General features: G+C 35.7%; 1 protein-coding gene across 2 annotated transcripts; it reads right to left on the bottom strand.

The window, feature by feature from the left end:
- Positions 1–6,577: 6,577 nt before the first annotated feature.
- Idh3b (isocitrate dehydrogenase [NAD] subunit beta, mitochondrial) lies at positions 6,578–14,051 on the bottom strand. Of its 2 annotated transcripts, XM_071585729.1 has the most exons (10): positions 13,921–14,051; positions 13,661–13,735; positions 13,453–13,557; positions 13,184–13,365; positions 12,955–13,096; positions 10,096–10,260; positions 9,774–9,983; positions 8,850–9,005; positions 6,892–6,973; positions 6,578–6,790 (listed from the first exon to the last, which is right to left on the bottom strand). In XM_071585729.1, the coding sequence occupies exons 1-9, from the start codon at positions 13,960–13,962 to the stop codon at positions 6,899–6,901; spliced, it is 1,152 nt and encodes a 383-aa protein (XP_071441830.1). In that variant the 5' UTR covers positions 13,963–14,051; the 3' UTR covers positions 6,578–6,790; positions 6,892–6,898. The 2 variants fall into 2 exon arrangements, with proteins under 2 accessions (XP_071441830.1, XP_071441829.1); XM_071585728.1 differs by having other exon boundaries at positions 6,578–6,973; positions 13,921–14,050.
- Positions 14,052–14,110: the final 59 nt, after the last annotated feature.

Below are 14,110 nucleotides of genomic sequence, written 5' to 3' on the forward strand. Positions count from 1 at the left end.
GATGAAATATGACTCGAAATATAACAAATAAACAAACGGACAAATCAGTGCTGTTGACACGCACAGAAAAACGGCGGGAAATTGGATACCCGCGCAAATTTTCAATCAATAAGCGTTTAAGCTTTGCGCACATCGCAATTCATTTTTTTTACAGTTAATTACCGCCGGTATATCAAAATATTTACTTGGTACTACACGTTACAATCGAAGGTTATTTTGTTGGCTGTAAGTGGAGGATCCAGCTATAAAAAATACATTTTCTAGAAGCAGAATAAAACGGCGTAATTTTATCAATTCAATATAGTAGTATAGTATTACTTTTGCGGAATATCGAATATACAGTTAATTTGTATGGCTGGAGAGATGATAACCCAATATTTATAAAAGTGTATGTAGCTTTGTTGAGAAAATGTAGTCTGTAACATAATTGAAAAAAGAATAATTATATTTAATAAATGTGCAACTTTTCCGGAAACATTTTTTGGAATAGCAATATTACTTATAACGTTATATCTGAGCAAATGATGCCAATTGACTTACTTTGCAAAAGTAAGTGCAATTTGAATGAAAGTTTCTTTATTATGTAATGTATTAGTTTTCTTAAAAGCTATTTCATCCCAAATTGCCCTTTTTGATATAACTTAGATCACAATTCAAGTCTCATCCACAGCTTTCTGAAAATATCTTGTCTCATCCTTTTTTAATATAATATCTATAAGTGTATCTTTTTGCAACAATTCATCGTCCAGCACCAAAGTTGATGTAAAGATTTGAAACTAGGTGCACAATTGGTTATTTGAAAACGAAATAGGGCACAACTGACACTTTTGAGGCCATAAAAAAAGTTCAATTAACTTCTTATTTAATAAATATTGTAATTTTATTCTCATCAATACTAATTTGTTGGATTTTGTGGATCCTACCTTCAGTTGTAGGACACATCAGCTACACCCTTCGAAAAGACTTGAATAATCTTATCACTCAAGTAGAATTCATTCATGTTAAGTATTTTACTTATTAAAGCCAGGCTTTGCATGACACTTGGTGACTATTAGTTTCTATGAATTATGTTAACATCCTCTCTTGTTTGACCATAAATAGCTCCTTCATAAGATACACCTCCTTCCATATGTCTATAAATACTTCTTTTCCTTACATTCTCCATCTTATCATGGCCAACCCACTTTTTCTGAATTTTTTTACTTCATCATAAAACTAACAGGTTTCAATTCAATGTCATTTGAATTATGGTGTTGAGTTATGGGGTCATTCCCCTCATGTTAAACAAATTTTGCTACTGCAAAAGAGAGCTATTCGCTCTCTTGCTAATATACCACCACGTGATTCCTGCAAACCTTTTTTTATTAGGTATAGAATCATGACTGTATTTTGTTTGTATATCTTTAAGGCTCTGATTCATGTGAAAGTTAATCTAGAAACTTACCAATTAAGATCCAACCTCCATAACTATTCCACAAGAGGTAAATCGAATCTAAATACTACTTATTGTAGATTGTCATCAACTTACAACACATTTCACAATATGAACATACGACTGTATAACTATCTGCCTACTCAGTTGAAATCAGATGGTATCCAGAGTTTCAAGAATAGGGTATATACCTGGTTACTTGCTCACCCACTTTACTCATTGGATGAATTCTTTTGTGACAATCTTCATCACATTTAAGAACTTATGTTTATATATTAAGTAATATTATGATTGACGACATTTAATATGGTTGTACCATTTTTAAAATGAATAAAGTATTATTATTATTATTATTGGCAGTTTTCTGCTGTACAACTCAGGTCCGAACTCCCACATCTTAAAACCCTTGAATCTATATTCACACTCTTACCTCTAATGGTTCCAGATTCATACAGCACTATGCTCCATGATAGTTTTTACTAATGCTTTCTTTACTAAGTAATTATATCATCACTCCACCTTAACAAACTACAGTATGCCCAGACTAGGCCTCTAGAGCTGTGCTTTTCTAGAAAGGAGATGATAGAAAGACATCAAGTATTCCAGTAAAGTACAGAAAAATCCAAAGTACCACACAGAAGATTAATAGTAGTGTAAGCCATTTGGTCATTGGAAAAATTCAGAATGTCTTGAAGGGAACAAGTGGTTCTCGCAACTCTTTGCTGCAGTAGTTACATAGTATGTCTAACACTTAGCAAAAATTTTATGCCAAGCTCATCATTGGTATGCTTTGATTTTGAAGTATGCCATGATCCTGGGGAAAAACATCAGACAGCTGATAATCAGGGTATCCTGTCTGTAAACATGAAATAGATATTGGAGAGAGAAGATCCTATAAAGGGTCTATATGCACTAGAAGAGACAATATAAAGACGGATGAAAATTGAAAAAAATTAAGAAATGGCCAGAAGAAGACTAAGCCTGTAATTAAAGGATATAATTGATTGCATAATCAACTTCCAAGGGATAATACAGGAAACAAGATAGGTTACAAGGCTTTGCTGGCAGAGAAGCCCATGGTGCTATATTCTTCTTACCTTCCAGCTCTCATCCAGTTCTAATAGTGCCCATATATAAAAGCCATGGCTGTGTTAATGATTTGAACAACTACAGACCAATAGCCATCCAAATTTCATTCGCTAAAATATCCGAAAAAGCCATGTACAGGTATATGCAAGTAGCCTCTTATCTTGAAAAAACTTCCTACTTCCAAATTCTCAGCATGGATTTAGATCTGAAAGGTCTACCTCAACTGCCACATGTCAGGCAATCGACAACATACTTAATTCATTAATGCTAAACGCAAACCTCTTGGAATGTTTTTTGACTTGTCAATGGCTTTTGAGAGTGTAAACCACAATAGACTACAAGAATGAGAAGAATTCCTCATAATTGGATGAAGTCGTATATCCACAATTGCACTCAGAAAGTAGTGTTATCAGTTGATGGGTCAAAATATGGTGTACAGACAACCTTCTAGATTTAAATAAAAACAAAATAGTATAGTTTACACACAATAAGAACGTGTAAGGTGATCTGCTGGTAAAAATTAATGACCAATCAATTGAGCATGTGACAGAATGTAAATTTCTAGGCATTTCTCTATGTGCAAATATTTCTTGGGAAACGCATGTAAAAGCCCTTCAACATAAGCTCAGTTCAACTTGCTACTTATTAAGACGCCTGTATGAAACTACAAGTAAATCTCTACCACTCAGCTTATACTATTGGGAAATTCATTCAAATACAACCTGCAGTATAATATTATGCGGATCGGCTTCTATTTCTCAAACCAACTTTAAAATGCAAAAGAAAGCTATCAGAATCATCATCAGGAAACCTCACAATGTTCCATCGAGGCCTATTTCCTTTAATTAAATTTGCTACCACTCCTTTGCATCTATATTATGTTTTTAATTCTATATATAAAATATAACATTGGCAACTATTCTCTTAACTCTGCCTACCACCATCATTACACCAGAGGAAGGAATGACATCCATTATGGGAATATAAGAACCAAAGCATTGAAATTGGAACCCAGAATGGGCATCAGATTATATAACAAACTACCCAAAAGTATCAAGGATACAAAGGGAACTGCTGCATTCAGGTATAAATTAAAAAGATATCTACAGTGTAATATGTTCCACTCGGTCAACGAATACCTCAACAATATTCCCGACCATTAAGTTCATACTATCAGTTGATAGCAATGGTCATGGTCTGATTTATACTGGTGATCAATGATTTTTCTGAATTGATATTTCAATGCATGTTACAGCCAATGTTCATGGGTTTGTGCCAAATAATAATACATTTATTTGTCCGGAGATTTGTTGCATATTCATACATACACAAATATAGGACACGTCAAATATAATTTTCACAATAGAAGAGATACAATATATAAATATATATATATACATACCAATACACTAGTATAATTACATATCAATTGTTTAAGCCGGAATTGATGCATTGCGACAATTCAAGGTATTCATTTACAGAATAGAACATATTATTTTTTAAAAGGTTAAACAGCTTTTTCTTGAAAACAGGTACTTTGGTTTCATATTTCATTTCATGGGGAAGTTTATTGAATAACCTTAAGCCCATTGCTTTGGGCCCATGGGCAGTATTGTATGTCCTGACAAATGGTTGGTGCAGGTCATTGCAGGTCCTTGTGTAGTGACTATGGTAATTGTGGTTGGACTTGTAATGGGAAATATTACCCTTTGCATGTAAGATGACATTAAATATATATATGCAAGGTACTGGTAATAAACCAAGTCTTTTGAAGAGAGGTTTACATGGTGCATTGCAAGGAGCATTGCTCATAATGCGTATAATCCTCTTTTGGATTTTGAAGATTATGCCCGCATGGGGAGAGGAACCCCAGAAGAGGATACTGAAAGTAACACGAGAATAAAATTCACCATAGTAAATGGATAGAAGGACCTCTAAATTTACAGAATACCTAATATTTCTAATAAGGAAGCATAGGGAGCTTAACTTGCTGCGTAATTTGAAAATATGTTCCTCCCAAGACATGTTTTTCTGCAGGATTACTCCCAGGAATTGGGTACTGGAATTTTGGGGAATGCTCACACCTTCTACATCTACTGAGATTGCAGATGAAACTTTCTTTTTATTAGTAAAATAAATCAGGCTGGACTTATTTAAATTGGGTTTTAGAAAGTTATGAAGACACCATGCATTGAAAATCTGAGCTACTTCGGCGGCTCTTTCTGTCAAGCTGTCTACTGAGGAGGCTGATACAATGATATTTGTATCATCAGCATACAGTATTGGGTCTATCCCCTTAATGAGCTTAAGATTGTCTGGGAGATCATTGATATAGATTAAAAATAAAATAGGACCAAGTACCGAACCCTGGGGAACACCCAGTGTTACTTCTCTACCAGGGGAAACAAATTTGGAGCCATTTCTTGAGAGCTCAACATACTGATGCCGTTCACTTAGATAAGATTCAATCCATTTGTAGGACGTGCCTCTTATACCATAGCATTTCAGTTTATATAGGAGTAACTGATGATTGACGAAGTCAAAAGCTTTACTGAAATCGAAAAATAATCCTAAAGTTTCAGTTCTATTATCCAATCCTGAAAGTATTTGATTCACCATGTGATATGTGGCTGTTGTAGTGGACCTTGTTTTCCTAAATCCATGTTGAGATGTGGATAATAGCTTATATGTCTCAAGATATGATACAAGACGTTGATAAAAAACTATTTCAAATATTTTCCCCAGCTGGTTTAACAGGGATATTGGTCTATAAGAATATTATGTAACTGTGAGCATCATTTCTTTTATGTATCTTAATTGAGCTTGTGTCTTTTCTCCTTTCTGATGTGCCTTATATCATGTACATACACCACCCACCTGGTATTTTTGTATTGTGATCTTTGGACAAATAAAAAGTAATAATAATAATTATGCCTAGGTCATGCTGCAGTGATAAGAAACATCTTAAGTGTGCTTTAGATGTTCTGTAACATTGCAGAAGCTGGACATCTATGATTAGTGAAGATATATACCAGTAAATATGGTGATGGCTCATTAGTGCAGTGAGATCCAAACTACATTCATGCATGTCCCATCTGTTTACATGAAGTCAAGCTACTAGAAGGCCAGAACCAGCTATGAGTTTGATAACCATTGGAAGCTATCACCTGATAGACATGTACTAAAGGACATCCCAGGGCAAACTATGTATTCTGGTAGTAAATGGCCTCTTTACATGACAGTGGAAATATTTGCCATCCAAAGCAAGGCAAGAATTGTGATAATTCTACAGAAGTTTTTCGCCACAATGGATATCCTCAATGCCTACCCACTGATAACAGCTGCCAGAACACATCGCATTAGAGGAAACAAATTTATTTATTCAGCAAATTTCCCCCATTCATTTTATGCTGAATGTCAGTGATTGAAGTTCATCATAAAATACTCAACAGCAGAAATGTTCTTGGGTAGGCGACTCTGGGGAGCTAGTGTCTGGAGACTTAGTCCGGAAACAGGAGGTGGTCATGATGGCCAAGCAAACTGGCAACAAGAAAACTGTAAGGATTTGCATTAAAAACAAAGGAGTGAATCATTAAATAAATTGAGGGGCAGGGCACCATGAAAGAGGACGTGTTTCTATCTGTGACTCTGGAGAAACCACCAACATCAAAACGAAGGTTACCATGCAAGTTTAGATCTGGAATAGGTTTGGGCATTTGAAGTGGAACAGCAGATGGGTGAAGGTATATGCATCTTAAGGCTCCCCCGGTCCTTAAGATATGTACATGCAGCCAAGCTTCAATGTGTGAGGCAGCCACTGTACCTCTAATCAGTCTCTGTTCATACCATAAATACCAGCAATATTAATAAACCAATAAAATCACCAGGCATAATGTAGGCCGGGATATAGTAATATTATTATTTTTATATAGTTTTCCATTATGTACACATTACAATGAAATTTAACTCACTTAAATATAACTTAACCCAATATATTTATTTTAACCCAATATAACTGCACAACATCACATCATGTAGCTAAATAAAAGCAAGAAACAAAAACAATAATTTTTTATTGTCAAGCAACAGTCAAACAGAACATACACTAATTTCATTTTTATTTATTCAACATTCTTGTATAATTTGATTATTATGCAATGAAAATACTGACAGCTTGAGATTACATTTTCCCTTCATTTCTCATCAACTCCTCTAATGATTTTAGGGCTGTTTTCTGTCCTGTTTTAAACGGTGTTACTGGAGTAAATGCTAAAATTCATCAAACAATAAATTATATAAATATATTCAGTACTTTACAACAATGGAGTCAATAAACTCTCTAAATTGAACTATAATTTCATCATTTTTACCATTATTCTAGTTTAAGTTGGCCATTACAGCAGCAGTAAACTCCCGGGTTGTTGAAAAACCTCCAATGTCCTTGGTTTTAACCTAAATAAGCAAACAAAGTGCAAGATAAAAATACGTATATACAATGAATACTCCCTCAATTCAGGGAATAATTCTCCTGTGACCTCCGCCCTTTTTGCTCAAGGGCACAGAATAAGTACAACATTTCTAAACATTTTTTACCATCAAAATACCCTACATGGTGGAAATTGCAAGAAGACTTGGTATTCACCACACAATTTCAAGATTTCAGCTGACTACTTGAAACCATCAGAGAAACTATTCATAGTCAATAATTTTTATTTAAACATTCTTCCAAAGCTTATTGAATCTTTCTTGATACTTGGCAATCATTATATCCACCAGTTTTCTTGTGTTTCATTTCACTACATTGTCATCAAGTAATCTAAATACAGCATTAGTCTCTCTCTCACCCCCGGGTTTTAATGGTAACGACTTTACTCCCAGAATATTAGCTTTACATTCTGGTGCACCACAAACAGATGGTGTGCATTTCTAACGCTCCTGCAATAATTTCCAAAATTTTCAATAAGGGAATTCTTCCTGTGGATAACGGAAAATTCTGACCGAAACCTGAGAAATTTTCTGACCGATGAACTGGGCGGAATACTTTTTCTAAATTTATATTTAAGAGCCTCTTTGCTTTGGGAGTATGCTTCATGCCTCTACTAGAGATGTAATTTGAGTCCTGTAATTATATTACTGTATAAATGTCCATACGTTTTCTCTGAAAGTACATTTATGCAAGTCCATAGGATTACAACATTACCTTTATCTTATAGAGTGAAAACCACAGTTTATTTTCAATAGGTGACCAACAAGGAAAATAAATAATTTAATGATTTTAACTAATGACTGTCATACTTGTTGACATATCTGAGAATAAACCAAATATTTCCATGAAGATGTCACAACCATGGACTTCAATTAACCAGTAATATGATATCACAGTCGAGTAATCTTAGGTTTAATAACCATATACAGAAATCAACCCTAAGGTTTGGTAGGTAAGTGTTGAGTTCACCCAGTACTAAGCCAGATGGTGAGTTAAATTCACACATCAGGGTAGGTGGGCCAGTTCCTTTCCGTGCCGGGTATGATTTCCCAATAAAATCTGGTACTTGAAAAATCACACAGCGTGGGTGGAGCTAAGGGTGCCCGGAGAGCCATGCATGGGAATTGATCCTGGGCCCTTCGGTCAGCAGTCCAAATTTCTAACCCTGGACTACCGTGCCCCCATCAGGATTAATATTAGTTAAGAAAATACAAAATGACGAGTCGAACTTCTTATCCTTCATGCAATATCTTTAAGAACTTTAAAATTGTTGAATTGTAATGCACAATAATGGATGACTCCACTTTAGTTACTGTCATGGTATATCCAGCATTTTCTTAGAATTAGTCTACTGAGCATTCAAACCTGAATAATTTTAAGGTCATTAAAAATTGTTTATTGATTATTCATTGAATAGCATGAATTAAATATGAGAAATAAGTGTTCCCTTCAATAAATGTTGTTTTGGGACCTTATAACCTCTTTCCATAACATGAAGGTATAAATAAACTTGGCCTACTTCAATGAGAGCAATCATCATTATCATCAGTATTTCAATCCTAACATTTGTACATTGCAGCTCTCTTTTCTTCCCTAATTAGTGCTGAAGCACTAACAACAGGCAAATGATAGCAAGTAGTACAAGACTTTTGATTTCAGTAAAAAGCTATGGAAACAAATATGCTGTTTCAAATCTATTCTGAAAAAATATTCACATCCATGTGAATTCATTTGAATAAATTTTACTAATATCCATAGCAGCAAGTGCTTTCTCCCTTGACAGATTACCAATACGATATGCAGCAAAAAAATTAATTATAAGGTCCTCAAAAAAAATATTACCTTTCCATCCTTAAGAACTTTGTTCACTGCATTACGAATCATATCACCATAAACAGGCAGGTTGACATGGTGCAGCATTTTAGCCGAGCAGAGGAGCATTGCTGTTGGATTGGCAACATTTTTCCCCACAGCTTCAGAGTAAGTATGACGCGCACCCTTGGATAATAGGAAAAAAATTATAATGGGCAGGGTATCAAGATCACTTACTTGGCAATATTTATTTTAATTACAGACAAAGCATTTGGGATCCAGACACCATATTCCCTTCGGTATCATGAAATGAAATGTTTTCCTGCATATCCAAGAAAATGAAAGAGTAACTTAAAAAAATTAAAATGTATTTTAGTAAATATCTCAAATACAAAAATTATCCATCAGTTAGTTTAAATTTAAGACAAAGCAGCTACTTATGATGCCAATTATAATAATACTTACTAGGCCAAGTTGCACTAAGAAAACAATTCTATCATAAACACCTTTATGAATTTAATGATAGAACAATATTATAGGGTGGCATGCAAAGAAGGGATTCACTAAAAATATGTCATTGGTTAAATAGCTAAGACAGGATAATTAAAAAAATCTATTTCTAGCAATAATAATGCAAATTAAATTAAGTGAACATCTAGTGAGATGACTAAATATAAAAACATTGGATGAGATAAAGGTATACAACAGTTTCCAATTACCATTCACTGATATATTCCTCAAATGTACGAGGTCACTGTAACATTAAACTTAAAATAAAACTCTATCCAAATATTTGTAGTGCTGTAACAGGTTACTTAAAAAAAACAAGTGTTTGCACAATGATTTTAATGTTGATGCTATTTCAAGAAAAGGACTTGTGTTTATTTCCAAAGATACTCTCTCACTTAATCTAGAAATCATGTAATAACAACGTGAAATTTTATGGGCACTTACAGGCTCAAAGACCACACACTCAGCACTGTAACTAGCTCCAGCAACAACACCAGCTCCACCAACCAATCCAGAAGCAAGGTTGTCAACGATGCTACCGTATAAATTGGGCATCACCATAACATCAAATTGGTGAGGGTTGGACACCATTTGCATAGTAGTATTGTCCACAATCATGGCCTCAAACTGTATCTTGGGAAACAATTTTGCTGTCTAAAATAGTTGGGGAAAGAAAAGGTCGAATTAAAAAAAATACTTCTGCAAGGGGAGGGTAAAACAATGACTGGACTTGTGAGACAATATAGTATTGGAACAAAATACCAACCTCCTGGCAGCACTTTAAGAAGAGGCCATCGCCTAACTTCATTATGTTAGCCTTGTGCACAGCAGTAACCTTCTTCCTCTTATTCCTTGTGGCATAATCAAAAGCAAACTTGGCTATACGCTGTGATTTAGCTGCTGTTACAATTTTGAGGCATTCTACAACCCCCTGAAATTAATGAAAATTGTTTTAAGGCAACCTCCTAAGGATCATGATCTCGATGAGGTGGAAGGGCTCGTACAGTCCCATTACCAATGGATCTCTATTGTCAGGAATGATGCCTATTGCTCCTACTAAGGTCACCGTCGTGGGTTGAAAGTCTGGAGCCAGACAAAAGGTAAAACCGAATTGAGATTTTTAAAGCAGGGCTCAAAAAATAAAAAGTGACTCACTGGTCTCAATCACTATCAAGAGAATCCACTGGCAATATTCATTCAGGGCAAGCATGACGTTTATAGCACTTTCACTTATTTTTAAGAGTCACAAGATAAATGGGTGGTCCACATGGTGGTGTGAAGGAAGATGAGGGTAAAGGAAGTGAGGGACAAAAGGTGCCCAAGGAAAATATAATCTATGTACAGGAAAAAGAATAGGAAAGAGGAAGTTGCAATGCTATCTTTATCAGGTAAGTTACAGCTATACCATCTTTTTAATAGGTAATCTACTGTTTTATGTATGTTTTCAATGGCCACAACTTCCAAATAAATATCAGGTAAGATACGATCACTCAGGACTGCACAACTGAGAGCGGAGAAGTAAAGTGGAAGAGTGTGTGGGGTATGTAGGAGGTAAAGGAGGGGATTGATGGAGGAGAGGGTTGCGAATAGGTTAACGGTGTGAGGATACATTGAAAAGGAAAGAGACAATCAGGTCCTGCTCTGTATAGAAACTATTGACTGACTTGAGAAGAATAATATATTCATGGGGGCCAGCAAGGTAATTGGGGGCCTTTTTAAAAGGTGAGAGCCAACAGTAGAAATGACAGGATTAGTACAATTAGGTATTTAGCAGCACTGAATTCTTCTAGTTTATTCATTCTAAATTCCACCAAACATTCCTTGAATCTAGTGAGTTGGTCTTTGTTTTTATACCACAAGCATACCCTGATGACCTGCCATTCTGTAATTCTACTGTATGTGGTGCCACTACCAGTATGCCTTGTCCCATCCTGGAACAACCAATACAGAGCCTTCATTCCTCTCCTGCCACTCTCTCCACATATAACAATTATCAAACAACCATGGCCAACCAGGATTTTCCTACATTTTCCCAATGACATTTCCCACCCTCAACTTGGACTGATATAAAAGAAGTATATCCATACATACCAATAATATCAATCATTTGTAGCAAAATTTTTGTTCACTAACAATTCTACTAAAAATGTTTTATCCTTTTCTAGTATGCATATCACCCAAGGGTTAGAGCCTTCTGCTAAGTAGGTATGCTTTAAGATTATGCTTGAATGCTTTCAGGAGGAAGCAGGTTAAAATACTTGGCGCCATGGTAGTATGATCTTTCACCATCCAATTTTCATGACCTTGCCTCAATATGTACATCAAGCTTCGTACATGTATCATGATGATGGAAATTTTGGTTTTGTTCATATACATGCATGTTTTCCTCAACAAATAGGATTAGATTGTATTTTTTACAGAAAATATGCATATTTGTGTCTCACTGGTATATATATGAACAAGGGGATTAGGATTGTGGAGTGGCTTATGTACAGGCTTCCCACTGGGAAGGCCTGGGTTCAAATCCCTGAGTTCAGTGGTATCCCAATCCCTGCATTAGGTGCTTTGTGGAGAGCACGTTGAGTGAGTACGCCATCCGTTGGATGGGACGTTAAGCTGTGGACCCCTTGCTGCCTTTCGACAAGAGTAGGCTAATGCCGATGCCAGGTTTCTCTCCACCCTTCCTTTCCCATTCATCCCTAATGGTGCAAATGACCTTAGCTGTCGGTTGCCTTCCCTAAAACTACTACTATATATGAACAACACCAAAATATCCATCATCATGATACACGTACCAAGCTTGACATACACACGGAGGCAAGATAATCTGATTTGAGCAGTAAGGGACCATACCTGCAAGGAGCCAAATTGTTCAACCTGCCACCTCCTGACTTAGAAGGATCTTCTTCAAATTCATTAAATCATAATCTTTAAGCATATCTACTTATTAAACCTTTATACCCAGGGAATGAATTTTATGCACCATGCAAAGAAAAGACACCTGGCATTAAATCATTGCAATACCTATTAAATTGGATAGTAAATTTTATTTTTTAATATCTACACGTAATGTAGATAACATTATTTTATGTGCTGCATACTCTACTCTAGAATCTACATGAATTTCATATTTAGTACACAATTTTAGTTTAATGGTGAAACCAAGCAGAACCCGCTTATGGTGAATAACGTATTATCATTACTATTGGTCATTGTGACCGAGGTTGAAATTGGGTTAAGGCTCTGGGTACTCAATGTTATTATCTGTGGAGCAGAACTATCTAGGAAGTATGGGTCACATAGTAAAACAAAGTATCATCCTCTGAATGAATGAATTACACATATCATATGGCTTCATGAGCTCACTTATTGAATGAAATACACTCATTTACCGAAGAATATTTAGCTTTACTGACAGAGTTTTGTGTGGAGCCCAGGGAAGTGGGGGTCCTCGATTAATAGGGTTGTGCAGCACTTCGTGTACTTGTCCTATCATAGAAATAAAATGTATGACCCGGAGTCACCTCACTCTATTTTTTTATTGGTGTCAAGAATCTTAATTAGTTATGTCTCCTGCATTCTCCTGCTTCGTTTACTTGTTTCGGTAAGAGTTTAAAATCCTCACCTTAACACTCTCGTGCTCCAGGGCAGAGTATTCTCCTTCTGTCTGTTCACGAATGATGACGATATCAAGACCTGTATGCCGTGATTTTACACCAGGTAAACTTTTCACGTGAACAACATTAGCGTATATGTCAAGGGCATTCCTACAAGGAACAGATATATATGAATATTGTCCTTCGTTTAAAAGTTTGCCTTGCCTCTACCTTATTCTATTTCAGCAAATCAAATACCTCAATTTCATATTTAAAGTTTGCAGCTCCCCCGTATTACTGTAATCGGGCGAAGCCAGAATTCCCTTGAGGCATATTCCATTCTTTGAAATGGATTTAACGACTTCTTCCACTGAAGCACTCATTCCAGGTAGCAGCTCACTGAAGAGGTATTTTTCAAAATCTACCGGAACCCCCGCCGCCTAAACATAAATATATTTTATAAGTTACAATACGTATGTGTATCAAATTTATTTCCTAGCACATGTAGATATCCTACAAGAACACACCTTGAATACTTCAGTAACAGAGTATACCAGTTCAGGACCAACCCCATCGCCAGGAATTAGAGTACATGTTGTCCTTTTCGATCCTGGAATTTCTTCCATAAATTTCTGGAATTTAATATAATTAATATACAGACATTTCATCAATTTATAATTATTACCAGGAATATCGGAATTTTAGCGATTCGATCATTACACAACGTATACCTACCGAGTCGCTGGACTCGGCTTGTATGCCCGAGGTATGAATGGCTCGCGATAACATACATGATGCCACTTGAGGCACCTGAAAATGTTTAAAGAGGTCAGAAATTGTTGCATACAGAAAAACATTTTACGCAGAAAATTGACGCAATGGACACAAAACAAATTATAGCTCTTTCTACTTCTTCAACTCATGACTTATTAGATTAATCGTAAGAGAATGCTATTTTTGCAGCTTGGTCAATTAATTAAATGAGGAATTAGTACCCGTGTTGCTAAACGAAATACTTCTCGACCTAAGGCAGCCATGATTTTGCAGCAGAAGATCGCCTCAGAAGTTGGCCGTCCGGGACTAGTATAAGAATATCAGGTATTTGGCTAAAAGATGCTGTAATTATTTCAAAATTAAACCGGGTACTAAAATTTAATTCGCATTTTATCTAATTCTCTTTAACTA

This window comes from Hetaerina americana, unplaced genomic scaffold (genome assembly GCF_022747635.1).
Source record: "Hetaerina americana unplaced genomic scaffold, ioHetAmer1.1.p SCAF_2, whole genome shotgun sequence".
Taxonomy (NCBI): domain Eukaryota; kingdom Metazoa; phylum Arthropoda; class Insecta; order Odonata; family Calopterygidae; genus Hetaerina; species Hetaerina americana.

Coding starts and splice junctions, on each gene's coding strand:
- Idh3b (XM_071585729.1), bottom strand. CDS start 13,962: ATGGCTGCCTTAGGTCGAGAAGTATTTCGTTTAGCAACACGG. Junction 13,736..13,920: donor TATTTCGTTTAGCAACACGG/GTACTAATTCCT, acceptor AAACATTTTCAG/GTGCCTCAAGTGGCATCATG. Junction 13,097..13,183: donor ACTTTAAATATGAAATTGAG/GTATTTGATTTG, acceptor TGTTCCTTGTAG/GAATGCCCTTGACATATACG.